Source organism: Gracilinanus agilis, chromosome 2 (genome assembly GCF_016433145.1).
Source record: "Gracilinanus agilis isolate LMUSP501 chromosome 2, AgileGrace, whole genome shotgun sequence".
NCBI classification, from domain to species: Eukaryota; Metazoa; Chordata; class Mammalia; order Didelphimorphia; family Didelphidae; genus Gracilinanus; species Gracilinanus agilis.
The window spans coordinates 541,116,683-541,144,615 of record NC_058131.1 but is presented as its reverse complement, the minus strand read 5'-3'; the positions used below and the strand labels follow the sequence as shown (position 1 = coordinate 541,144,615).

General features: G+C 35.6%; 1 protein-coding gene across 1 annotated transcript in view; it reads right to left on the bottom strand.

Annotated features, from left to right (window-relative positions):
• LOC123234096 (WD repeat-containing protein 72-like) overlaps nucleotides 1-27,933 on the bottom strand; it is a 154,667-nt gene that overhangs the window by 43,591 nt on the left and 83,143 nt on the right. The window contains exon 5 of the mRNA XM_044660043.1: nucleotides 13,183-13,372. Within this exon, the coding sequence (XP_044515978.1) occupies nucleotides 13,183-13,372 (190 nt within the window). The remainder of the gene's footprint in view (nucleotides 1-13,182; nucleotides 13,373-27,933) is intronic.

Sequence of the window (27,933 nt, the reverse complement as noted above, 5' to 3'; positions counted from 1 at the left end):
GTCTCCCCTTGGGTAGAGAAGGGGGTAATCTTTTATATGGTGGTGATCTAGGATTAAGCAATCTGAGATATCTCTCAATGGCTGTTTTAAGGAGGAACATAGCTGGTTCCCATGATTGTATAATTCCTAACATGGTACAGATAGTATAGGTCCAGAACATTAATTCATCATGGACCTGTCAGGTCACAGCATAGGAAGTAACAATGCCCTATGGAGTGGAACAACTGCTTTGTTCTGGAATTCCAGCGAGCACAGGGGAAAGAAGGGTGGCTAACATGGAAAAGGGGGAAAGGGAGCTTTGGTCCCAGGATCTATCATCCCAGTCATTCAATGTATTTAAAAAGGAAAAATGGGAGTATGAGATGGCGGGGGCGGGGGGGGGGGGTGTAAGGGAGAGGAACCATGAGTCCAAGGCGAGAAATGGGTGATGGTCTTGCTCATCAAAACTTCTTCCTGCTGAGGAAGGGGCAATGTGTCTTGGGGTCTTTCATGGTCCTGTCTGCATCGCTTGGTCTGGATTGGTGTTAGTGGTTTCTGGAAAGATCTCAATAGGAGAATATTAGCGGGGAGGAGAGAGGGTATTAGAGCAGGGATATGAAGAAGAGTGGTGGGAAGAACAGAAAAGGAGAGGAGATCAGGATAAAGGAAAAGAGTGAATACAGGGTGAAGTACAGATGTGGCTATGCACATTCAAATTTCAGGGATTTCAAAGATCAATTTACTTGACTATGTGGGATATCCTGTTTTTTTTGCTCTATAAAGGATAAAGTAGGGAAAAGATTTTTAACACTGTATGACTTCAGATAAGAGTCAATCATGCAGTGCAACTGCACTTCACAATCAGAATCAGGAATTTAGGGTTCACATCAGTAAGGAAGCAAACCTGTGTTGACTATGTTGGCACTGCTGCCTTCAAACTTTTTAAAACCATTCATCTGAGCATCTAAATTTGCATGTGATGAGGTTGAGTAAAGTGAGCTCCCACTATACTTAAAACTAAGGAGCTCAAGAAAGGTTTCCTTTAAGGCACCTAATCGGTTTTTCACCATCATATTCATTCTAGTCCTGGTATCACTTACCATGCTGTTTGACTCATTCCCCCCCACCCCACCCCAATTTTTCTTATACTTCTCTATTTGATTTTGCAAAATTTCATTTTCAAATTCATCCAGGAGGTCATTTTGGATATGATACCCTTTTATACTTTCCTTTGAGGCTTTATATATGTCCATTTGGCATTGTTGTCCTCTTCTGAGTTTATATTTTTATCTTCTCACTAAAATAACTTTCTAACATTACATTTTTCTCTGGTTTTTGCTCATTTTCTTTTTTTTTGACTTTGTCTTTATATGAAAATTCAGGTCTACTGCTAAGGTGGAGGGAGTACTTACTGTCCCTGAGTTCCCCTAGGTGCCACATGCACTGGACTGAGCTAGATTCTTTTCCCCATCTTCCAGTTCCCATGGGTGTACAAAGCACCAGTTCTCTCCTCCTGATGAGAGTTTCCTTGACTGTGCTTGCACTGGGCCTCTCTTCCCACAGGTGCAATTTTAATGAGCCACTTCTTCCACTGTGGGTTTATCTATAGCAGGGGTTGGCAACCTTTTTGGCCGTGAGAGCCATAAACGCCACATTTTTTAAAATGTAATTTCGTGAGAGCCATACAGTGCTCACAGTGTGCGCTCCTGGAACAGTGCCTGAAAAAAAATTGACTTTATGGCTCCTGCAGAAAGAGCCTTATCTGGCCCTCAAAAGAGCCAGATATGATTCGAGAGCCATACGTTGCCGACCCCTGATCTATAGATATAGAAACCTTCCCTTTGTGATTTTCAATAGGCTCATAGATCTAGAACTGAAAGGAACTTAGAATTCATTTAATCCAGCACACACACTGACTCTCTCTCTCTCTCTCTCTCTCTCTCTCTCTCTCTCTCTCTCTCTCTCCTCTCATTTACTCTTCATTCCTTACTTTTTCTTAACAGACCAATTTATATATATATATATACATATATATATATATACACATATACACACACATATATATACACCCAAGTTAAAATAAAATATTTAACACATGTAAACACATATGAATGCTCACTTGTTCTAGTTAAAGAACAATTTGAGAAATAGAACAATGAAATGCAATTGATCTCCATATGCCAAAATGCATATTGTTAGAATCAATGGGCATGAAAAACAACTCTATTTAGAAAAACAGCAATAAACACTAGTAGCACCATTTCTTTCTTTTTAAAAGCCTTTATCTTCTGTCTTAGAATCATTGCTAAGTATTGATTCCAAAGCATAAGAGTAGTAAAGACTAGGGGATTTGAGTTAAGTGATTTGACTAGGGCAGGGGTCGGCAATGTATGGCTCTCGAGCCATATCTGGCTCTTTTGAGGGCCAGATATGGCTCTTTCTGCAGGAGCCATAAAGTCAATTTTTTTTAGGAGCTTTTACAGGAGCGTGCACTGTTCCAGGAGTGTGCATTGTGAGCACTGTACGGCTCTCGCGAAATTACATTTTAAAAAATGTGGCATTTATGGCTCTCACAGTCCAAAAGGTTGCTGACCCCTGGTCTAGGGTCACACAGCTAAGAAGTGTCTAAGGTCAGATTTGAACCCAGGTCCTCCCAACTCTAGGTCTGGTGCTCAATCCACTGTACAACCTAGTTGCCTCTAATAGTATAGTTAAAAAACAATGGAGAAGGCAGAAATATAGAGATCCTAGTAGAAAATGTATCCAGGGAAATGATGGAATTTCATTGGGCATAATTCTACATATTTATAATCCCTGTTATAGAGGCGTCAGGCTGGTGAATCTTTTATACTCTAAAGTTGTACTCTACAACAGGGTTAAAGTCAATTCAATGCCCACACTAAGTCTGGCCCCAAAATTATGAGTTCATTGGGGTGGAGATGAAGGAAAGATAAAAGGAAGAAGGAAATGAAAAAAGAAAGAAAAGGGGAGGAAAAGAAGGTAGAGAAAGAAAGAAAGGGAAAAAAAGAAAAGTTCCTTTTTCTCAAACCTACAGCTCTACTTCTAACTCAACCTTCTTTCCTACAAATATCTTCTGGTATAACACCTTATGAAATTCTTCCATCACCTCCTTTGTCTTACTAAATGGAAAACAAGCAACATGATTTTTCCTCCTCAAATTCACCTATTGACTATATTTAACATTCAAAAGGAAGTGTTGCATTAAATATCTCTAGTATGAGAGTTCTTCCAGCCTACAATACAACCCTACCTAGGAGTGAAATGTTTGTTTACTTTCTGTCAAATCTCTCCTATTCCTGTGGCTACTACTATGCTTTTTGTTTTGTTTTGACTTTTGCTGGCTTGTGAACTCCAACAAAGAGTATCCAGAAAAACAATAGTGGGGACAGACTCTTCTCTGTATCCTATATTTAGTGCTAAGTGTGCTCTCCCCATTCCTCAATCCTCCCCTTTGCTCTCATCCCAGGAGACATAAATCAAAGGCCTCTCCTTCCTACAATCAGCTTCACTCAATGGTGCAGCCATTCTTATTCCCAAGCTCCTCAAAGCCCTGGATACCTCCTATTATTCTTTAATCTTACTTAATACACTGGCTTGCTAGTTTCAGCTAGACTCAGGAACCAAACTTAGGTTTTATTTGTGTCTCATGTACTCTAAACTGTGCCACTCGGTTTATAGACTGAATTCATTTTTAGCAAGAGATCAAATACATGATGCTGAAGAGATCAGATTGGGTTACTTCTTTTGTTTCCATACCAATGAATCTAGAGTCTATTCTGCACAACTCTGCCTCACTTTAATCAAATTCATGCATAAGTCAAGACATCACCATCATGACATCATTGATCTTCAAAAACAAAGGATGAACAACCATGAAAACAGACAACAAAACCATTAACTAATACAGTTCATAATCCTCAGCCTCCTTCTCTCTTCTTTTCCAACTCTGCCTCCTCCCTACTTTGAAAGGTATATTCCCATCACTCAGTGAAGACCATGACTTTGGGACTAATTACTTGGCTCATCCCTCCTTGTAGACCAGGCCCCTAGAGTGATAGAAACCTGCTGGTGAAGCTATTGGAAAACAACCAGGAAACTCAGGAAGCTGAAAACCTTGACAGGAGATAGGGCAGGGGCGAACTGGGTGGAATGAAACAATTCATATGAAGAAACTGGGGGAAAATGCAGTTGTCTGTATTAAAAGAAGAGAGTAGTCATGTTGGGGTGGAGACAGGAGAGCTGAAATTAAATACTGTATTTTGAATATTTTAATAACTTGTGGAATTAATTAAATAATCAGTTGATATTTTAATTTAATTAAGAAGAGTTACTTTCTTAAGGGCAACAAAGGATAACCTTACCCTTCTTCTCTGGTTCCCCCAACACACCACAAAGACATCTAGGGACATCAGGGATTTCAAGTCCAAAGGTTAGGAGAGGAACAGGTTAATTCCTGGGATGGTCTTCCCTCTTATGAGCTTAAAGGTACCACATTTTTTTTCCTTGGCATCTCTTCCCTCCTTTGAAGATTTTCCTAAATTAAAAAGTAGGTGTAGGGGTGGGGGAAGGAAGTACACATGGAAAGGAAAAGTATACTTAGTTAAAGGCTTGAAAAGATTATTGACTGCTTGTATCCCATGTAGTGCTTATCCATGTTCATTTTTATTAGATCCTATGCACTATCATTTTTATTTCTTTGAGAGGGACATGGTTAAAAAAGAAGAGTAAAAGGCAAGGAGAATACAGGAGAAGGCGGATCGGTGACTGATGTTCTAAGTTCAAGGGGCATTATAAAGCAGGGGTGGTACTGTCTACTGTCTACAGCTCTGTAGAAGTTACTACTGTGGGTAAACATACTACTTGTATATATGGTAAGGCCACTCCTGTCTTTATTTGATATGCAATTAATTGTCTTAGAAAGTTGTTCAGGGACCCAATGAGAGTTAAGTGATTTGTCCAGTCACACAAGCAATAGGTATCTGAGGCAGGCCTTGAATCAAGGTTTTTCTGACTCCTTGGCAAGTTCTCTATACATTATGCCATGTTGCTTTTCCTTGTACACAAATAGAGGGAATAAGTGAAGGGTACCTCATAAGATCAAGGAAAGCAGAGTTTGGTTATTATTTTTGCCTACAGAATCACAGAATCTTAAAAGGGAGAGAGATATGAGAGATCATCTAATCTGATTCCTTTGTTTTAGAGAGAACCAAACAGTTCTAAGGAGATGAAACAACTCATTCAAGGCTACATAACACAGAGATTCAGTAGCAGAACTACCAGAGTTTCCAGGTTTCTGGTTCTTCAAGGACTCCATGATATGACTAACAATGCCAGTCTAGCCACAGGAAAGTTCAAGTTCTTTTCCTTTTGTTCCATTCTTGACACTTTTGTCATTAACACTGAGAGAGAAAGAAAAAATTCTTATCTAAATCCTAGAACTATTTTTAATGTTCTGTGTTTTAAAGTTTCAAAGTTGCTCACTGGAAACATAGGCAACATATATGAGCAAAGTTCAATTGGTACTCTCATGACAAAAACTAGATTCGCTAATGCTTTGTCTAGGGGAATTTGGTTGAATCTGAATAAATTTGTATTGTGATTGTTAGAAAAAGGGGAGCCAAGCTGGTGCCTAAATGAAATACTCAATCATCCTCCAGGTTTCAAGATGTTCAAAAGATGTCCTTTAATTATCTGTACAGCTGTCAGAGAAAATAGACTCTTGGTTGAAAAGAGAAAGACCTAAGTCTTAAAGAAAGGAGATTTACTTTTTAGTACAAAAAAAGTGGAAGATGGGGAGTAGATATTTTGGTCAAATTAGCACTGGAAATGAGTCAACAATCACAGAGATGATTCCAAAAGAAAAAAAAGAGGGGAAAAACTTCTATGGCCATAAAGATCAACTCTCTGGCCTTTCTTAATCAGGCAGGGAGACCTCACAGAGGGTGGGGGAAGACTCATTTACTATAGAAAAAGACAGTCACAGAAGGGTTTCCCCAGCAAGGTATTCAACTATGTGTAAAATGCTTTGCAGAACCAGACAGATTTCCTTCTGAAAAGCCCAGCAGGCAGAGGAAGTCTGCCCTGAGACCTTCTGCCAGAGAAGGCCGCAGGACTTTTTCTAGTGAATAGATGTTTTCTATTGATTTACTACAAATGTAGAGGTTTGTTTCACCATTTTAAAAAAGGCATTTGGTCATCAGTTCATTTTGTAGATAAAAGTCTTTGAAAACTTTGTATACAATAAAAAAGATTATTTGCAATACCCCTATTTGATACATCATCTTCACTCCAATACAGTTTAACTTGAAATTTAAATTCAACCAATAATTCCAAGGTGACAGTTTTATCTGCAAAGTCTCCATTTCTACCAAGACCAATTTATTTAATGGAAGATTTTAGAGCACTTCCTTAAACGGATTCCAAACAGCTTGAGAAAAAAAAATTGTGGAGGGGGATAACTTCCAAATGCATTTAAAAACGAAAACCATTACAGTTTTCACATACAGTAAATCTTAGCCCTAAACATTATTGTAAACTAAACTTAATCTCCCAATTCAGTGTAAGAAAGGATTTATAAATGACAGCAATGTAGCCATTATTTTAAAAAATAGCTTCATTTGGCAAAAAAATAACCTCACAGCTTAAACATAAAATAATAATATAAATATGACAATAGCTACAAAAATATAGCTATTAGGAGAGATGTATTTCAAATGAACATATGAGGGAGGTGATATGGAAAAGTGTTGAGTCTGTCTTTGAGAGAATTAAGCTTGGAGTGAGGGACACCTTGATTCAAATTCTATTTCCAATACTTCCTAGTTGTTTACTATAAACAAATCATTTAAATATCAGCTTTCCCATGGATATTGAGAATCTCAAACAAGAACACACATATACAAAAACATAAAACTTATGTACACACGTGTACTTCAAACATTAAAGGGCCGTACAAATGCCATTTTTTAAAAGAAAACATTTGAATGTAAAATTAATATATTTTATAATTTATAAATCCCAAATGTGCCCTGACTATAAGATTATAATATTGTCCTACAATACCTAACTACCTAGTCTGTTGTAATTGATTACACTCATTTATTTATTTATTTGTTTATTTATTTATTTATTTGTTTGTTTGTTTTTTTTAAAACCCTTACCTTCCATCTTGGAGTCAATACTGTGTATTGGCTCCAAGGCAGAAGAGTGGTAAGGGTGGGCAATGGGGGTCAAGTGACTTGCCCAGGGTCACACAGCTGGGAAGTGTCTGAGGCCAGATTTGAACCTAGGTCCTCCCATCTCTAGGCCTGGCTCTCAATCCACTGAGCTACCCAGCTGCCCCCCCACTCATTTATTTTTAAGAATTTGTGAAGCCTTCCAGAATTATTTAACCTCTCTGTGATTTAGTTTCTTCACCTTTGAGGTCAGGGACTATGATTTTTCTCTCATTACCTGTATTTTATCTTTAAGATTAATACATGGTACACAGTAGATACTTAGTAAATATGCATTGAACTGAATTAAAACTATAAAATGAACAGGTTGGAGTAGATGATCTCTAAGATCCTCTCTAGCTCTAAATCTATGGGACAAAATTTCACATCTAACAACACGCTAAAAAAAATGGAGTCTGAGTTGATTAGTGCACAAAATAAAAATCAACAGCTTATATTCTTTTTTGTTGATGCTCAGTCATTACAATCTTGTCTGACTCTTCATTTGGGGTTTTCTTTGCAAAGATGCTGGAGAGGTTTTCTATTTCTTTCTCCAGTTCATTTTACAGATAAAGAAACTGAGGCAAGTGGAGTTAAGTGACCTGTTCAACGTCACACAGCCAGTAAGTGTCTGAAGCCAGATTTGAATGGAAAATGAGTCTTCAGTTGTCCTAATGCCAGGTCCAGCACTCTCTCCCCTGTACCACTTACCTGTCCTTTGTATACTTTGGCTGTGGTTATTTATTAGGTAGGTATTTATTAGCTAGGTAGGTAAAGGTAGAAGTCAAACACTATTTCTCTGTGATATATAGACTCTTTGGGTCAAACTTTGAACATGCTACCTATCTTTCACCCTATTTCTGTTTTGGTAGACTGAATTATTGGGATAGTAAAATTAAAAGAACACTGTAAAAGAATCACAAAACTTGGGTTGTAGTTCTGGCTCTACTTTTCTAGCACTGTGACCAAAAGCAAACCAGCATCCCAGGGAATAATCATGCTCACACTACAGATTGCAATAAGGAATAAGCAAGATAATATACAAATGTTTAAAATACTATAAAGTATTATAATAGTGAAAAGTGTTATATTGGTATCATTACTGTTATAAAATTAAAGTTCTTTGAAATTAAGAGCATGGCAGGAAATGTTTAAAAATCATTTTTTGTTTAGTCTGTGTTTTTAAGTTTGATCTGTATTTTAAACATTTGCTCCATTAATTTCTTAAATCTAAACAATAAAAAATAATAAATCAAGCCCTGATTTCTAGTGTTTTCCAATTTCCATGGCATACACTGAAAATTTAACAATTGGTTCTCATGAGTCAATTTGAGCTAGTTCCAACACACTCTAGAATAGAACCTTTCCCTGCTCTCTTCCACACAACTCAGAAACTGAATACATTACAAGGAAGTAATTAATCAATATGTAATCAAAAATCAGTACTGCCATCACAACTGGGAAGCTTCTCCTTTGGCTTTATTCACCTTCCCTAAGATTTTCCCAAGCTGGAATAGCCCCTCCCTTCTTAGGCATCAGTCCCCTACATCTGAGGGCTCCCTCTATTAAAATTTAAACTCCTTGAGATAAGGGATTACTTTATTTTCCTATTGGTATCTTTTATTTTTATCTTAGTGCTTTAACTATAGAAAAAATTTATTTCATTTTTTTCATTCACTCAATTAACTAACAGAAGAAAAATGTGATTATAGATTAGCAATAGGATAATACAACTAAGAATGAGAAAAGGTCACTGTAACAGAATAACCATTATCATGATCTTGTACGGATATGTGGTGAAATAATATATTTGGTCACCCTACTCTACTTGGGCAAATCTATGACAAAAGTAAAACTGGAAACAGAAAATCCATCTCCGTGTCTAGGAAACAGAAGATAACATTTTTAAAATATGATCTCTCCTTATTCTTCTTCTATAGAATACCTGAATAAACACGTACTTTGCCAGTTATGCAAGTATATCATTTCATTGGAAGTCTAAATGTCTTTCTCAAAAGAAATTGTTAGTTTCCTCAGTGGATAGATTTTTAAAGTTGGAGTTAATATACTAGAGTCTTCCCAAAGAGATAAAAAGCATAATTAGTACTTTAAAATTTTTCCCTGTGACTTTCCTTTTTGCTATTACACATCTACCATAGTTTAAAATAATTGAAAAATGGGGGCAGCTGGGCGGCTCAGTGGATTGAGAGCCAGGCCTAGAGATGGGAGACCCTAGGTTCATATCTGGCCTCAGACACCTCCCAGCTGTGTGACCCTGGGCAAATCACTTGACCCCCATTGCCTAGCCCTTACCACTCTTCTGCCTTGGAGCCAATACACAGTATTGACTCCAAGATAGAAAGTAAGGGTTTTTTAAAAAATTTAAAAATTAAAAAGTAATTGAAAAAGTTTCTAATGCTAGAAGACAGAATTTATTATTTATTAAATATTTTTTATTAAAACAGTAATTGTCTTGAATAAAATATCTAAATAATAAATAAATTTGTTTATTAAGAATAAGTATTGATTAAGTGACTACTATGTGTCAGGCACTGTGCTAAGCACTTTTACCATTTGATTCTTATAACCTTGCAAGAAAAGTGCTATTATTACTCCATTTTACTTTGGAAGAAACTGTGACTTGTTCCAAGATATATAGCTAACAATAATAGTTATCTTTTATAATGTTTTTATGATTATAAAGTACTTTAAAGTAAGTTATTTCATCTGTATTTTTTAACAGATGAGAAAAATGAGATTCTGAGCTTGACTCAAGCAAGATCATATAGGAAGCATCAGAGATAAGACTCAAATATGTGCTTTTGACTACTTCAAATCCAATATTCAATATCATAATTTTAATTATACATTTTAAAAAGCATGCACATGCAATGTTAAAATTAATCTTATTAGAGAATCTTATTTTTACCTATATGTCAGCACACACACAACATAAACATATAAACCTGTTTTAAATTCTTTTTCAAATTTCCCTTCCTCAGTAAAATGCTGTATCCTCTAATCTCCTATCCCTGTAAACTTTAGGATTACTTAACAGTTGAGTGGATGAGAACATACCTCAGAAAAAGCCTCAGAGAAGTAAGGCAATAGTGGACAAAGCCTTAGTATGGCTGAATCTTATGAAGCCAGGGGAACTGTTCTTTGAAGAAGAACTATGAACAGAATGGAAGGCAATGTGACCTTAAGGTTTCATCCTTATTAAGTCAGACCCAAGGACACCAACCTAGAGGCCCAATTGCTTAATGAGCTATGTAGACATCAAAATAGAGATAGACAATCAACCCCTGAGAAGGCAAAAAATCTGCCTAGAAAGAAAAAGTTATCTATAATAAATGTATCCCACAAGAATTCTACTCTCCAGCATGTCCTCCAAAGAGTTTATTCATTTTTTTCTTTCTAAAACCCTTAGAATTGACACAAGGATTGGTTCTAAGGTGGAAGAGTGGTAAGGGCTAGGCAGTTGGAGTTAGGTGACTTGCCCAGGATCACACAACTAGGAAGTATATGACTTCAGATTTGAAGTCAGGTCCTCTGGACTCTGGCACTCTATCTACTGAGTCACCTAGCTGCAACTTAAATATGTTTACTCTTTAGGATTAAAATGCCTCTCCTGGAGGTAGAATGACAGGGAGGAACTGAGTTTAAATCCCACCTTTACTACTCACTTGTCATTGCTAGGAAAATTTTTAAATTCCATCTTTAAGATGTTTAGACTTGTTATTGATAATTTTATGAGGAAATGGTAAAAAAAAATGCAACAAAACACCAAAGCCTATGAAAATTTAGCACCTAATAGATACCTGCAAACATAAAATCAAGAGGTTTGAATTAAACACCAGAAACTCACTGTTATTCATAAATATAACAGATAACTATATTATAAATAAAACTCTTACAATATTCTTGAGAATTCAAGAAATTAACTGTACTAGCACCAAAGCACCATCATAGGCAAAACCATTAGTCTACAACTTAAAAACATGTTTATAAAGTTGTCATATATAATGTACAAAACCTTCAAATTGCATATATTGTAAAGATCTCAAATATATATAAACAGTTGAAACCAGTGTAAAAAGGTGAACCCTATATTATTCCCATCATCGTATCTGCTACTTAAGTTGTCCCAAAAATGTTTTCAGTGCCTCTACAGAAAATGAGTTTATAGTGCAGCACGAAAGCAATCGCATTATCCATCTTCACGTTAGTCTGACAAACATTAGATATATGGGATAGTGACTTGTCTGGGTGTATTTTCTATCTGAAGTCCAATAATTTATCAATAGTAACAACTCACATTTATTTAGCACTTTACTGTTTCAAAATGTTATACATATTATCTCCAAACAAATCTGCAAAGTATGTACTTTTATTATGCCCATTGCAAAGCTGAGAAATGTAGTACTCAGAAATTAAATAACTTGCTAGAATCATAAACCGAGGAAGAATTCAAGGCTGAATTGAAACTCACATCTTCTTAATCCATATTTAGTGCTCTAAGCACATGTTAACATGGTCACCATGCCTCTTTTTGCTCTTATTCTGTGCTCCCCAAACCACCTTTTATTACCAATAATAGGTTTTTTGGGGAGGAAGGAGACAGAATTAGCAGTCAAAATGAATATTCCAATGCTTGGTAACTATATTTTTCACTTTAAATTAGCATCATGAGCTATATAAAACAGTTTGGTTACTGGGAATTAATTCAGAATGTCCCAAATACCTAGGTGAAGCAATATAAATGCAGTTTCAGAGTCTAGACATTCCTAGATTCTGAAGATCTCACTGCACCAAAGTACTGAGCCTCAGTCTCTTATACTTAACCATATTTATCATAACTAACAAAATTGCTCAATAATGCAATATTCTCATCAAAAGAAAGTATTATATACTTCCTTATGTGATACTTGTACAAAGGTTTAATATTTTTAGTACTATAGCATCCTTCTGAGTTACAGATAAAATGATTGGTATTTTTTTTTTATTCATGGCAAGTGGTGTTGACCATTTCCACATATTGGAAACAAGGATGTGGGTAACAAATTTTCATGACAGACACACACACTTGATCAGATTGTAAATTAGCTCCTTTTGTGAAGCCTTACTAATAAGATGGAAAGTAAAATTTAGGTCACTTTATTTACAAGACTAAGCTAATGGGATTAAAGGAATGGATATCATTCTAAAACATAAATTCATTTTCACTCTAGTCCAACCATAAACATTAGCACCATCAAAAAGTTATGATGATGGGGCAGCTGGGTAGCTCAGTGGACTGAGAGTCAGGCCTAGAGATGGGAGGTCCTAAGTTCAAGTCCAGCCTCAGACACTTCCCAGCTGTGTGACCCTGGGCAAGTCACTTGACCCCCATTGCCCACCCTTACAACTCTTCCACCTAGGAGCCAATACACAGAAGTTAAGGGTTAAAAAAAAAGAAAGGATAAAAAAGTTATGATGATAAACTCTGTAGTAAAATAGAATGATCTAACTATAAAACTGGATTAATCTCCAAATCTTATTATTACTGCTAAAAAAGAGAGAAACAGCATACAGGGTCCTTATTAAGATATAGAATTGAAGCAATTTATTTTAGTGCTCCCTGTAATGAGAATAAAATTATCAATAGGGAAAAAATAATTGTGTCTGTTAAATAAAAAACATTGTTTTAGATCACACTGAAATTTTTAGTTTTATGCATTTTACTCAAAATTGAGAAATAATACACTATTTCTTCTTGAAAATATTTAATGATGGAAGATAATAATGGAATTTGGAAGTCTTTAAAACCTTGACAATTGTAAGAGAAAATTGATAGCAGGATAGGTCAGAAACAGGGCACTTGGCTCGAGTCTTACCAAAATGATATATTATGAACTCATATTCTCAACATGTTCTAAGTAGTAGAAAAGTTCCGATGTAAGAATATGCCAATAAATTTTGCACTTACTTTGCAGAGAAATGTTTTTAATGCATTGTAACTCTAGCTGTTCTGACTGTTCATTCTTTGGCAGTGTCTCCGTCTCTCCATTTCTATTGTCTACCATGGACAGCAGTGGACTGCTGATGGATATCTTTCTTAAGGTTTTCATATATTGTTGAACTTCAGCCAGCAGAACAGCCTGTATTACTTCAATGACCTGTTTGGATAAAATCAAAAGGAAAAAGGGATTTAGAAAAAAGATTATTTTAAAGAATTTTGATAGTGATATCTGACTAGCACCAAATTATGAAATTTCATTTAGAAATAGATTAAATTGGTATGGTCAAAAAATAGTCCCTTCAAGTGCATTAAGTTATTGAATTATTTTGAACACAGAAAGTGGAACTATTGTACAGCTTATTAGACTACTTTTTTAAAAGCTCAATGGCCCTTACATCTTATAAGCATGAAGCTACCAAGAAATAATGAAGCACTTAATTTGTATCACCAGATAAATGAGCTATTTCTGATTTCAAAAAAATGAAAGAGACTCAAAATTCTGTTACAAGTAAAAATTATAGTGTAATAAAAATTATATATAGCTTTCTTAGAACAACTTTGGATACTCTAATTTATCTGCATAGAAAAGCTAAGATTACTGGATTTTAATAGAATGTTGAATGTAAGATTTTCTTGATGGCATTTCTATTGTACTTAAAACCGCATTTTTAACTCTGTGTGTGATGTCACACATGATAATGAGTTAGTAGGTTTAAATTTTGATGGTACCTTAGATGTTATCTAGCTCTCCTACCAGCCCCATCCTATTTTTTTTTGTTCATAAGTAAACTAAACCCCATATTTGTTTATGGCTTTATAGATGCAAGAAAACTAATGGCCATCTGTTTCAACCTCCTTGTTTTTCAGAGTCAAGGCCTAAAGAGTCCAAAGACATTTCCCAAACTCACACAGGTAGGAAGTATTATTATATAAACTTTTCTGTGGTGTTCTATGGATTTCCTAGTACACTTTCTGGGATTTTTAGAGCTCAATGGTTACAATCTTATAATCTTGTATATTAGGAAAGTGAAGCCCAGAAAGATAATGTGACTTAAATTTCACAGAGAATAAGTAACAGAAACAGGATTCAAGCCTAAGACCATCTTGTCTGATTCCAGTTCCAATACAATTTTTAATTATACCCCTACTAATTATTGGTACCTGTATTTAAAATCAGTTTGATGAAAGTCTTGCCTTACTCACCTTTGCCCATTATAATGTGAATTTCTTGAAAGCAGGCACTAATTTTACCTTTCTTTATATCTTCAGGGCTCATGAAATGCCTTCATATATGTTTAATGATCCAGACTGAGCAATACAATTCAGTAGACATTTCAAAATGGTTAAATCAAAGCAACCTTTAGATTCTGGAAAAATTTTTTAGCCAACTCTTGTGGGACTGGTAAGAGAACTTTATTTTTAAAAGATTTTAATTTCCTTTTATTCACTCAACTGTGCAAGTAGTTTACCTTGGCTATCTACTATAACCAAGAGCTCATAGACTTTATGCTTCTTCATTATACAAAGTTTGGTACATTATCTTTTTTCCTACTTTGCCCATCCTGCCCAAAGTACTGCATGTTGGACTTCTCAGTCATGTGGCAAACAATATAGAGGACTAGATACTTTCTTTGATTCCCCTGACTTCTCAGACCTCTCCAAAAGAGAAATTATATGCCAAGGATAAAAACAACTTTGGTTACTCTATAGACTAAAACACTCATAATACAAATTTTTTAAAAGTGAATTGACTAACATTGAACCTGAGCCCAATCAGTACCCTCTCCTCTACTAAGCACTAGCAGTTATGCTGTACTAGATGACTCAAGGACTTGAAATAAAACTAAACCTCACACCCAGAATTTCCTCCCATTGTCCCTTTCCTTCCAACTCCCTCTCCAACTCAACATCTTGCCTGAAATCCATTTGCATGGGAAAGAATATTCTTATGGTTTGTATATAGCTGTACTTAAAAGTTTTAGGGTTTTGTTACTGTAGAAAAACATAGATTTATATATTTTGTAAGATTTATGCCCAATAATAGCATCTTGTCCCTTTCCTTCACCCTTTTATTCTTTAACATGGGCCAAGATTTTTCTTGATCTTTATTAAAGTATGATTCTATTTCCTGTAAAAAAAAAAAGACATTTCTCCAGGGTTCTGGAGATCCTGAGCTTGGCTTGCTTGGGACATGTGGCTATGGCTGCTAAAACTTCCTGGAGCACTGAAAGTAAGGACTGCAGTGATAACATTCTGTGCTGCAAAAGAACTCTACAGAAAAGCAAGAAACCAAAGGAAAGGAGCAGAATGAATGTGTGGACTTGAAATAGAACTCAATATTATACTACACTAAACCTCCCTTCTCTCAGGGCATTGTCAAAACTTACAAAAATCATCTAAAGTAGCAAGGGACTGCCAGATGACAGAACTGAGGTATTGAGGTAACAGGACAAGATACTCTGTGTATGTGGGTGTACATGGCGGTTAAGGGAAGTTATTTAGCACTTCACAAATCCTGAAAGACCCCAGATTCCAGCTAGGAAAAATTCTGGCCCCACCTCCAAAAGTCAGTTGAGACAGAAATGTGGGCAGATATATCATAAATTGCCCCATGTGGGAGAGGACTGAAACATTTTGAGATTCAAACCCCAAGGAAACCATAAAGGAGAAGGAGTCAGAATGTGATCAATATGAGAAAAAAGGGAAAGGTAGGGGAGGACTTTAAATTATCAAAAATTTGAGTAAGGAGAAACTTAAATATATTGAATGTAAGCAGATAAATCAACAGGGAAAACAATAATAGCAGAAGGTAATATGCCTTCTATATGTGGTAAATTCATTTGGTCATGTACAAATAAACACAGGAAATCAAAAGAAAATGATTCAACACTTGATGAGACAGTGGGTCTTTTGGAATCTGGGGAGAACATGGACCCACAACATGCTGTCTCTGAGTGGTTGAAAAGGAAAACGGGAATTATGGGAGCAGAATTTATGGCCTACATAGCTCCAGGAGGGGGAAGGGAAGCATGGAGGGAGACAATTTCGATCATATAACTTTGGGAAATATATGTGGAATTTTATTAAAATAAAAATAAATCTGAAAAAGAATTTATAGCCTCTCTAGTAAAAATTATGGTCAAAATTTTTAAAATGGAATTTGTGATAACAAATATTACTAAAGAAATAAAAGAGATAATAATGGATAGGAATGTAAACACATATAAGTAAAGGATGATCTAGATAAAGAGAAACAGAAAACAATGATCTTAAAAGAAAATATGCTCTCTATCCAAGCAAAGTATATGCATCTTAAACAGAGGACATGCAAAGACAAACTAAGGATTATAGGTCTCTCAGAAGAACATGGCAAGACAAAGTGCTGTATACCTCTTGATATTTCTGGTCCAACAACAAGAAATTCAAATGATCTTATTGCAGATCAGCAGAATGACATGGAACAAGTATTTATTAAGGTAACATGCTAAATGTCAAGGACATGTGACCAAAATAGTCCTTTCCTTCATGAAACTTATATTTTAGTGGAAGGAAAATGACATTTAGAGAGATAATAAAATACAAAATATAAAAATGATGAATAATAAATTGATTTTAGAGTTACTAGAGAGGGACCAGTGAGAGCTGGAAACATCAGAAAAGAACTTATATCTCCTAGACTAAAACTTAACAAAACTAGAGATTCCAAAGATGAAACTGAAGGAGAATATTCTAGGCATACTAATAAACTCTGTTTAGACACAGAGGAGGAAAATGTAATATCATATGCAATTAGGTAAGTTTTTTTAATACTAAGTTCATGATGTGGAAAAAAACATGAATTATAAGAAGATAGGATAGAAACATATTGTGACAAATAGATTTTTATATTTCATTCTATAGATAATAGGGAGTCAGTAAAGCTTCTTGAAAAGGAGAATTATGTGGTTAGATCTGAGCATGAGGAAGATGAATTTGATAACTTTGTAGAACTTTGTAGAATAGAAAAGGCAGAAAGGAGGCAAGGGAAATTAGGAGGCTATTTTAATAGTTGAGATAATTAGATAATTAGAGCCTGAGTTAAAGTGAAGATCTTGGGAGTGAAAAAGGGCTAGAAGAGAAATATTGAGGAAGTTCACTAAATAAGACTTTGCAAATCACTGGATTGAGGCAAGGAGAGGAAAAGGGGGAGGAGTCAGGAGTTAAAAAAGGATGTTCCAGTTGTGGATCAGAGAGACTGGAAAGATGGTGGTGCTATTAACCGAAATGTGGAAATTAGGAAGAGAGGTCCATTAAAGGGAAAAGATAATGAGTTTTTTGAGATGTTTATTATGAGAGGTCTATAAGATTGCAAGATCAAGAATATGAAGGGAAATAATGAAAAAAAAACCATGAAGGAAAGGGCCTAGCAGTACCAGATATTAAGCTATACTATAAACGGTGGTCATCAAAACATGAAAAGGCAATTTTCAGATAAAGAAATCAAAAGTATCAATAAGCATATGAGAAAGTGTTCTAAATCTCTAATAATTAGAGAAATGCAAATCAAAACAACTCTGAGGTATCACCTCACAACTAGCAGATTGGCTAAAATGATAGCAGGGGAGAGTAATGAATGTTGGAGGGGATGTGGCCAAATTGGGACATTAATGCATTGCTGGTGGAGTTGTGAACTGATCCAACCATTCTGGATGGCAATTTGGATTTATGCCCAAAGAGCGATAAAAAAATGCCTGCCCTTTGATCCAGCCATACCATTGTTGGGTCTGTACCCCAAAGAAATCATAGATAAACAGACTTACAAAAAAGTATTTATAGCTGCACTCTTTGTGGTGGCAAAAAACTGGAAAGCAAGGGTATGCCCTTCAGTTGGGGAATTGCTGAACAAATTGTGATATATGTTGGTGATGGAATACTATTGTGCTCAAAGGAATAATAAACTGGAAGAATTACATGTGAACTGGAAAGACCTCCAGGAATTGATGCAGAGTGAAAGGAGCAGAGTCAGAAGAACATTGTACACAGAGACTGATACATTGTGGTAAAATAGAATGTAATGGACTTCTGTATTAGCAGCAATGCAATGACCCAGGACAATTCTGAGGGATTTATGGAAAAGAACGTTACCCACATTCAGAGGAAGAAGTGCAGGAGAGGAAACATAGAAGAAAAACAACTGCTTGGACACTTGGGTTGATGAAGATATGATTGGGGATGTAGACCCGAAAGGACCACACCAGTGCAACTATCAATAATGTGTAAATAAGTCTTGATTGATGACACATTTTAAAACCAGTAGAAATGTGCATTAGCTATGAGGGGGGGTGAGTTTGAGGGGGTGAAGGGGAAATTAAAAACATGAATCATGTAACCATGGAAAATTTTTCTAAAAATAAATAAATAAATAAAGTGTCTATCTATAGGTAATATAGCACATGGAAGAGAAGAAGACTGGTCTAGTAGAGTTTTGAGTTCTGTGCATATATGTGTGTCGAATACTCTCCCTCTTTACCTCTCAGTTTCTCTGGCTTCACTAAGATAGCTCATGAAAGTTTTGCTCTTTCATTTCTATATAAATAATGCCATTAATCTGTTGATCTTATTAGCCAATTCTTTGGAAGGATTTTCCTGTGTGGGAAAAATAATCCTGGGTTAACCTTAATAGACATTGGGCTAGAAGGCCCATAGAAGTGTCATGGGAAACTAGAAATCAGAGTTGGGGAAGTAGTTTTATGAGGTTTCCAAAATTCCTACAGGGAGTTCACAAAAACAGAATGAAAGAGGATTTCAGTGTCATGTGAATATACTCAAAGAGTTGCTCAAAGCTTGCCTCTAGGCTTCCAGGATACTGAAATCCATAGATTAAATGTTCCATGGTCAAAATATCTTCTAGACTTCCTCTAATATAAACCTACAACCTCAGCCCTAACTATATATATAGTTCCTAGAATTCTGAAGATTCCTTAGAGGATAAAGATATGTAATAAGCACAGTATGTAGTAAGCCTGCAAATTGAAATGCTATCCATTTGGCCCATGGCCATCCAGTTACAGAGAGATATTAATTATTTCCAGTGTCATACACAAGTGGGAAAATTACACATTCAATTGGATAAAATATCCTAAGACACAATAGCTCATTGATTCATAAAACATATACATGTGCATAATTTCTTTTAGTACTTCTAATTTTTAATTTTGTACATAATGCATTCATGAGTGAGTTGTTAAATCCAGTTTTATCAATTTATTTTGTCATTTTAAGTTCTATTACGTTCATAATCAATATGAATATCATAAAAAAACAAGAGAAATAATAACCATGTAAAACATCAGACATTAAAAGCAGGACTGATTACATATTCAGAGCCCTAACACTCACTAACTCAAAAGTGACTTCTGGGTGGCACACGCCCAATTGCAAATAAGCTCAAAATGCATACTGCCAGTACAAAATCAACACCAACTCAATATAAAACATAGACATTGCTAGTGAAAAAAATTATCTATCTTTAAAGTACATGGAGATTCTAGAATGCTGCCTCTAATCATTAATTATAGAAGATATTTATGTAGTACTTTATGATTTGAAAGGCACTTTACAGATATTATTCAATACAATTTAATAAGCATTTACTAAATACCTACTAAGTGGCAGGCAATGTAGTAGGCACCGGGGACATAAAAATAAGAAAAACAAAACAAAACACTTTCTCCATTCAGAAATTTACATTGTCCAAGAAGAGCTTGCATTCTTGCATTATCTCACCGGGACCCCATAACTACAATTCTGGAAACGTAATCAATTTAAAACTGCCATTGCTAGTGGAAAAGATATGTAAATCTATTCTGTTAAGACTTCACTCACCACCTCTATAAATTTCCATAACAAACTACTCCTCCCTGGACATAACTTGCCTAAATGTATTATTTTAAACCTGAATGTAAGCTTCTTTAGAGAAAGGACTATATATGTTACTGTTTTTGTAGTTGCAGTGTTTAGCATATTTTATGGAATATAATTAGTGCTTAATATTCTATTTATTCATTCATTATTTGTTCAACTGTTCATTCATTTGTTTTTTCATGTATTCACTCTAGCCATAGAACCATAGGCACACCATTTGCCTTATGGGGATCATAACTATGTAATTTCTGGGACTGTTTTGAGAAAAGCAATTTTTAAAGAATAAAGTACCATATGAAAGAAAATTAGTAATATTAACCTTAATAGTAGTAGTGATAGTAGTAAAAACATCCTAATCTACTCTAACAAATACCTGAATAGGAATCCTCTAATAATCCCTAAGTGGAGATAATGAAACTTCTGTTTTGAAGACCTTTAAAAATATATAATCTACAATCCCTTAAAACACCCCTTTCTACTTTTAGAAAGCTCAATTAGGAAAACTTAATTTTTTTGAACAAATATGCTCTTCATATTTCACCACTTTTCATAATTCTCCATGAAACAAACTATACAATTCTAATTTAATACACAAAAATCCGACAAATATTTGTAGTTGCCATATGTATATACACACACACATACACACACACAAATTTTTTTCTCTTTACCAAGTAAATATTTCCAGGTTCTTCAACCAAACTTTATACTGCATTGCTTCAAGTCCCATTATTCTGTCTCCACCTCTCTGAATAAATTCTACATGATCAGTATCCTTTGGGTCCAGAAATATTATTCCCCAGATGTGGTCTAAAGAGGGTAGCATGAAATTAACTCTGACTTACTTTACTCTAGACTCTATAATTCACTTAATGGAGGTTAAAATCAAATTCTTTGTAGTCACTAAGTTCCGTTTTTATTTTATTAAGCTTACTGTCCAATAAGCACTTAGACTTTTTCATAATAACTGTTGTCTAACTGTACCTCCCCCATTCTGTACTTGTTAAGATTTTTTAAATTTAAGTATTAGATTTGATTTATTCTCATTAAATATCATCTAATTGCACTATCTAGTGCCTTTGCATAAATTGTTATTGTTCAGTTGTTCAGTCATGTCAATGTCTGACTCGTTGTGATCCCTTTTTGGGGAGGTTCTCTTGGCATAGACACTGGAGTGGTTTGCCTTTTCCTTTTCCAGATCATTTTACAGATGAGAAAACTGAGGCTGGGTTAAGTGACTTGCCTAGGGTTACACAGACAGTAAGTGTATTAGGCCAGATTTCACCTCAGGTCCTCCTGACTCCTGGTCTAGCACTCTATCCATTATACCACTTCAGGACTCTCCATATTTTGTCAGACAGATTCTGGCACCCCACATGGTAGCTTCCCACCTAGCCTGATGTAATATGAAAATTTGACAGTCATTCTACCTAAGCTCTCCTTACTCCTTTGACTTCTACAGAATAAAATGTTCAATATAATTTATTTTGTGTAGATCATTTTGTATTATTTTTGTCCTCTTACAGGTTTTGGAGTAGTCTTGCTGATGAGACTGTAAACTCATTAAGTAAAGAACCACATTCTTCTGCACTCTCAACAATGCCTAGCTGAAAACTGAGGATGTGTTCATCATTTAATGATGTACAGTACACATTCATACAATTTGGGGAATGAAGCAGAGAGGACATTAGGTCTCTAAATCTTGTCTGGGTTGGAAATAAGCAATTCCTCAGGGCTCTAATCCCACTGTTGATCAGTATGGAAACTTAAACCTGTTCCATTTCTGATCTAGATCAATTTGTTCTATAGAAAGCCTGGTGCCCCCTGCCCCCAATTTGCAAAACAAACAAACAAACAAACAAACAAACTTCTGAGGACTTACTATATTGGTGCTAAGCCCAACTGGAACTAGTCTAGTTCACTTCAGCTAAGAACTCCCAAGCTCAAGTGATGCATTAGCCTCAGCCTCCTAAGTGGAGGTGTTTAATTTTGAAAAAAACAAACAAACAAACAAGACAGCAAAAATCAATAACCTTTGGCCAAAAAATGGGAATATATTTCCAAAAATCATAAAATTTTAGAAATGGAAGAGACTTTGAACATTACTAATTCATCTATTCTATAAAAGCATTGAATAGGTTAGAAGTTGACATTAATTTTTGATAGAATAAATGCATCTGGGAAAAGAATTCAAATTGTTAATGATAGTACCTTTACTCAGTAATAAAATGCAAATTAGTGAATAGAAACAGAAAGAAATATGGGTGACATAAAATTGATGCTATCTATAAAAATAGTTTAAAGTATGTTTAAGGTAGACATTATTGTTAAAATACATTTTGAATTACTCTAACCAAAAAAAAAAGGTCCACTGTATGAAACTATAAAAATAAGTCAGTTTTGTGAAGTTTTATTTTAAATGACAGACTCCCTAATAAGACTGTGATCACAGATATGTTTCCCACTGAAAAAAAAAGTTTAAGTTCTTTTCAGAAGAATTATACCAAAGCATTTGCCTTTTCTATGCATAGGTGCCCATAGATTCAAAATAACCTTTACACAATTCACTGCCTGAGAAGAAGCCATCACGAATCTGGACCACACATTCATTACTGGAATTACTACTGTGTTCCAGCCAAATAACATTTTGTAATGATTTTCCCTAACATCTTGGAACAACAAAGTGCCATAAAATGGCACAAGACATTGTGAAGGTATCTATAAATCTCTGCTTCCTGTCTGTCTATCCTTGTGTGCAAAAAAACCAAACATTTACACATCAGTCATTCTTACTCTGGTCTTTTGTGCATTTTCAGGTTCTACAGTTAAGCAACATTTCTCCCAAGGGACTCTAGTCCACCATTGACACTCTTGAGTGTGAGGATATCGAATCTTAAGAGCTTCCAGTAACTTGCAATATCAAAAGCATGTAAATTGCCAGCCATTACCTCCCCATCTCTTCCCTAACACTATTTCTCAAGGTCAGCTGTGTTTGAACAGTGGGAAAAATAGCAGATAAGTAGGGTGTATGTGTGTGTTTTTTCCCCTCTCTGAGTCTGATAAATGCTTCAGAAAGGGGCAGTGGGAGGGAGGTAGTGCTGCCCAAGTCTTCCTATCTATCCACACAGGACTACTTGCCATTTACCCTATCACCTTATGCTCACCTTTCAACCTCCACTGTTTTCCATCTTTTGCTCCAGGAATAGTTATAAAATGAATATTTATTGTTTGACAATCGGCTATGTCTCCACTTTATTCCTGTGACTCCTCAGCAAAAACTTCCTTCCCTGCTCACTAGGATATAAAAAAAAACCTTAAATATCCTGAGGGCAGATTGTTGTTTTTTAAAGACTGGGTCTCCCTGTCTCCTTTAGTTTGGAATTACAGTGACCAATTAAAGGCCTTATCCTAATACTGATTTATATGGAAGTTTGCATCTGTTATCTTTTTTTTCTTGGACCTTGAACAGGTTGCCATCCCTTAGGCAGCCTGGTGGTCTCCTGCTCTTAGGGATTCATCATATTGGTGCCGGACATTTTGCAGATAACCAATCAGCTTTAGCTTTATTGCAGGTGTGAAAATAGAAAACACTTGAACTATAGTTACCCAGTGTCCTTTTGAGTTACAGTGCTCATTTATGTAGAGGTACGGGGAGGCTTGGGAGATAAATTTAGCTGAGACACACACTGTGAGACTTTTTTGGAGCTTGTGCTTTCGGTAAAATGCTGCAGGTGTGGGTCTCTGGCTCTCTGTGCTCTGCTCACTTGGCTAAACGAATCTTTTTTTGCCCTTTCTCACTTTATTTATTATTAAATACTATATAACAAATTCTTTGAGAATTTATTCATTTTTTCTCACACAGGTCAGAAATCCCAAATTCAACCAACCCACCAGCCCCAATTTCCCCAGAAACAAGGACTATAGGAGTGACAGTGCTCTGATGTTTTTTAATTTATATCCTAGCACCTAGCACAGGGTATGCATTTAAAAATGCCTTTTAATTCCTAGAAGTCAGGATGAACTATTGGGAATCACTACTGTCAACCTTCTCTCAGAGAATAACTATAACATTTTATCACTCATATTAGTTTGTAGTAAGTTAATCGTATTTTATTGTTGATTACATAATTGCTTTAAGGCTTGCAACATGCATTACATATATTCTTTCATGTGATCTTCACAATAACACCAAGAAGTAAATACTCTTATTATTCCTATATTACAGAGGAGAAAATTGAGAATAAGAGAGGCCAAGGTTATTCACGGGTATACAGTTATTAAGTGTCTTCAGAAATATTTTTAATTTAATTTTTCCAAATTTTAGACATCATCCTCTAAATATCAGAGCATGCTGCTGCAATAAATGAGTAAGGTATGTATATCTACGTGCACCTATATAGTTCACTGTTATAGGTATTGACATGCCACTCCTTTTACAAACTGAGATAGAAAGACAATTGTTCTGTGAAATTCTTTGCAAGGTATAGAAAGAGGTGAGTCAAAGGGCCTGGATAACAGAGAAAGTCTGAATTTAGGGGCACTGAGAAGTTAAATGACTTGTACACAATTATATAGCCATTATAATTTGACTTAGTGTTTAAAGGAAAAAAATTCTTAATACTATTGAACATAAAAAAGGCAATGTGTAGATGTGGAATGAACAGTAGAATCAAGATCTGGGTGGGAGGTTCTCTCTGCTATTTACTCTCTGGGTGAAATAAGGAAGTCGACTCCAAGGTTCAATTTCACCCAATTTAATACAAATAGGTTGGGTGAGATGACTTCTGAGGTTCCATTAGGTTCTACAACTATAATCACATAAGGAAAGGAATTGGAATTAAACCTATGACTAAAATGATATAGAAAATTCCCCCAAATGATGAAACTCTCTCAAGCAATGAATCTTATGCTTGACTTTTCTCTTGAAAGAGTTATTTAGAGCAGTTGTAGTCAAAGTATGGTCCAAAGCCTCCTGGGTATGCCCAAGATCCTTTCAGAGGGTCCTTAATGTCAATCTATTTTCATAGTAATACTAAGTAATTTTAATGTCCAATACAGTAAGTATCATGAGATATAACCTACTTTGGGGGAGGGGTTCCTCAATAATTTTTAAGTGCATAGAGGAGTCTTAAGGCTAAAATGTTTGAGAAATGATGGCCTAGAATACTGAGATTAAATTTGCCCAGGGTAACAGAGTCAATATAAATCACAGACAGGACTTGATCCCATGTCTTAGTTTATGCTTGTTATGCCCAATATTACATTGCCTCTTGATCATATAGAGCACCTAACTAAATTAATTTTTGCCAATGTTTGATGTTCTATGTAGAACAACAACAACAAAAAAACAAACACAAAACACTGTGCTCATTTTACAGGTGAGAAAACTAAGGCAAGGACAAGTCACACAACTTTCCAGGAATTGCATAATAAATCAGGGACAAGGATCAGATAATAACACTTCCATAATATGTGGATTGCAGGCTCATTGTTAGATTTTTGGACCTAACCTGGGATTGCATTGGTGTAGATGGTGAAGAATAGTCCTGGTGAACAATAATGATGCATATCAAAAAATAATCTGTGACTTAGAGAGGTTCTTGAGGCCCTTAGAGGTTAAGCAATTAATCCAGGGACACTTGGCAAATTTGTGTCATAAGCAGGGCTTGAACTCGGTTTCTTGGGGAGGGTTTGCTTCTTAAGCTAGGATTCCTGTTATGCTAAAATATCAACTATTTGACACTATCAGAATTTGTGGGGACAGCTAGGTGGTGCTCAGATAAGAATGTTGGACCTGGAGTCGGAAAGAGCTGCATTCAACTCCTGCTACTAGCAATATGACCCTGACAGGTCACTTAACCCTGTTTGCCTCAGTTTCCTCAACTTTCACAAGACTGAATCAAGAGAATGGGCAAGATGTTGGGGCAAGAAAATTTTACAGGAAATGGTATTTTGAATTGTGTTAAAAAATAAGAAACGAGTATATTCCGGTCACTCTTAGAGCTGCTACTCAAACTACCAAATGTGTGACTATTGTGTTACTCAAGTTTTCAGATATGTTTTCTCCAGTGGCTTGGCCCAAGCAAATCTTCTTTAAAAAGCACTTTAGTAGTGATAAGATAGAGTGAGATAGATTCCATTCCCTTTTCCCCTTGTAATAGAAGCATTTGGGGGCAACTACAGGGTGCAGGGGACAAAATGCCAGAGATGGAGTCAAGAAAACTAATCTTCCTCAGTTCAAATATGGCCTCAGACAATAGCTGTGTGATTCTGGGCAAGTCACTTAACCTTGTTTGCCTTAGTTTCCTAATCTGTCAAGTGAGTTAGAGAAAGAAATGGCAAGAAAAGTCACAAAGAGTAAGACACAACTAAAACAAATAAACAACAAAGTAACTTAACCTCACCAGCATGGTTCCAATATGTGACATATTTTTTTTTCCTGTCTCGTATCCCTCTTACCATGTAAAACACTTGAAGAAAGTCAAATGGAGGAAGGCAATATCAGACAGATGACTGAGTGCAACTTTTTAATGTCTAATTCAAGGACCAAGAGAGACACAATGGTGGCGAAACCATTCTGCCTTCTAGGAGCACTCTGTAAGAAATAACCTTTGGGGCATTTGTGTATTGTCTTGAAGGAATGCAGGAATAGAAAATGGCACTAGCTAGGACCTTCCAGGTCTTCCAGGGCACAGTAGAGTTTCTATAGTCTTGGAAACATAAGCCTGTGTTCCTATTTCCTCTAATCGGTGATATTGTGGGAAACGTAGACATTTCTACAGCTTTCTCCAGTTCAGTTGTGGTTGCCTGTGTCTCATTTTCTATTTCACAAAGAAGATGAGAGTTCTATCATAAAACACTGAGCTTCTCTGATTTGTGACTGGAGGAAATAACTGAAGAAAGAACAGAGAATGAACTACATAAAATGAGCTTCTGTCTTGAGAGGGATGATACATGAAATAGAATGTTATGTGCAAGTAATATTTTTGCTTTTAATAATATAATTATTTAAAACCATGTCCTTGGATGAAGATAGACAAATGAAACAACACTAAGGGAAGGAGAAAAGGAACATCTGGAGATTAAGTTGAATAATATTCTTAGATAAGAGAAGCAATTGTAACATATTCATGGGAGGGGGATAGAGTTTGAGAGATGAACATCCATATGTCCCTGAAATCTCAGACTGCTGACCTTGCTCATATTTGTTACACCACAAAAGGCTATGTTCCAATATGCTCTTTACAGTAGGATAATGGATGAAAATTCTACATTTAGTTAATCAAGTCAAAAAGATTTGTGGATTATCTACTTTGTGGAGAGTACAATGTTACTATATGTACAGGGGATTCAAAGGATAAGATATAGTTCTTACCCCAAGGGAAATTAGAACTTAGTTGGATAGAAAAGAGATATAGGTGAAAAATAACATTAAAAGAAACCCTTTCCCCTCTCTCCCAGTAGTATATGTAAAGGACTAAATTATAAGGCCCATACAAATAGAACCATGTTTTAATTTTCTGAGTTTCTCCCCAAGAGCCAAGCAGAGTGCTTTTACATAGTGTACATGAATAACGAATCATTTTTGAATGAATGAAGAAGTACCAAATCAATGATACTATCAATAAGAGCTATAGGAGAAACACCTATTATGTATATCACAATGCGTCCTCAGAGTGAGAAGATTTTCTTATAGTCTGGAAATACTCCACGAAGAAGACTGAACTTGAGCAGGGTTTTGAAAGAATGATTAGATTTAGAAAGGAAGATACCCCAGGCAGGGGACCTTACGAGTTAAAGCCAAGATGCGGGGAA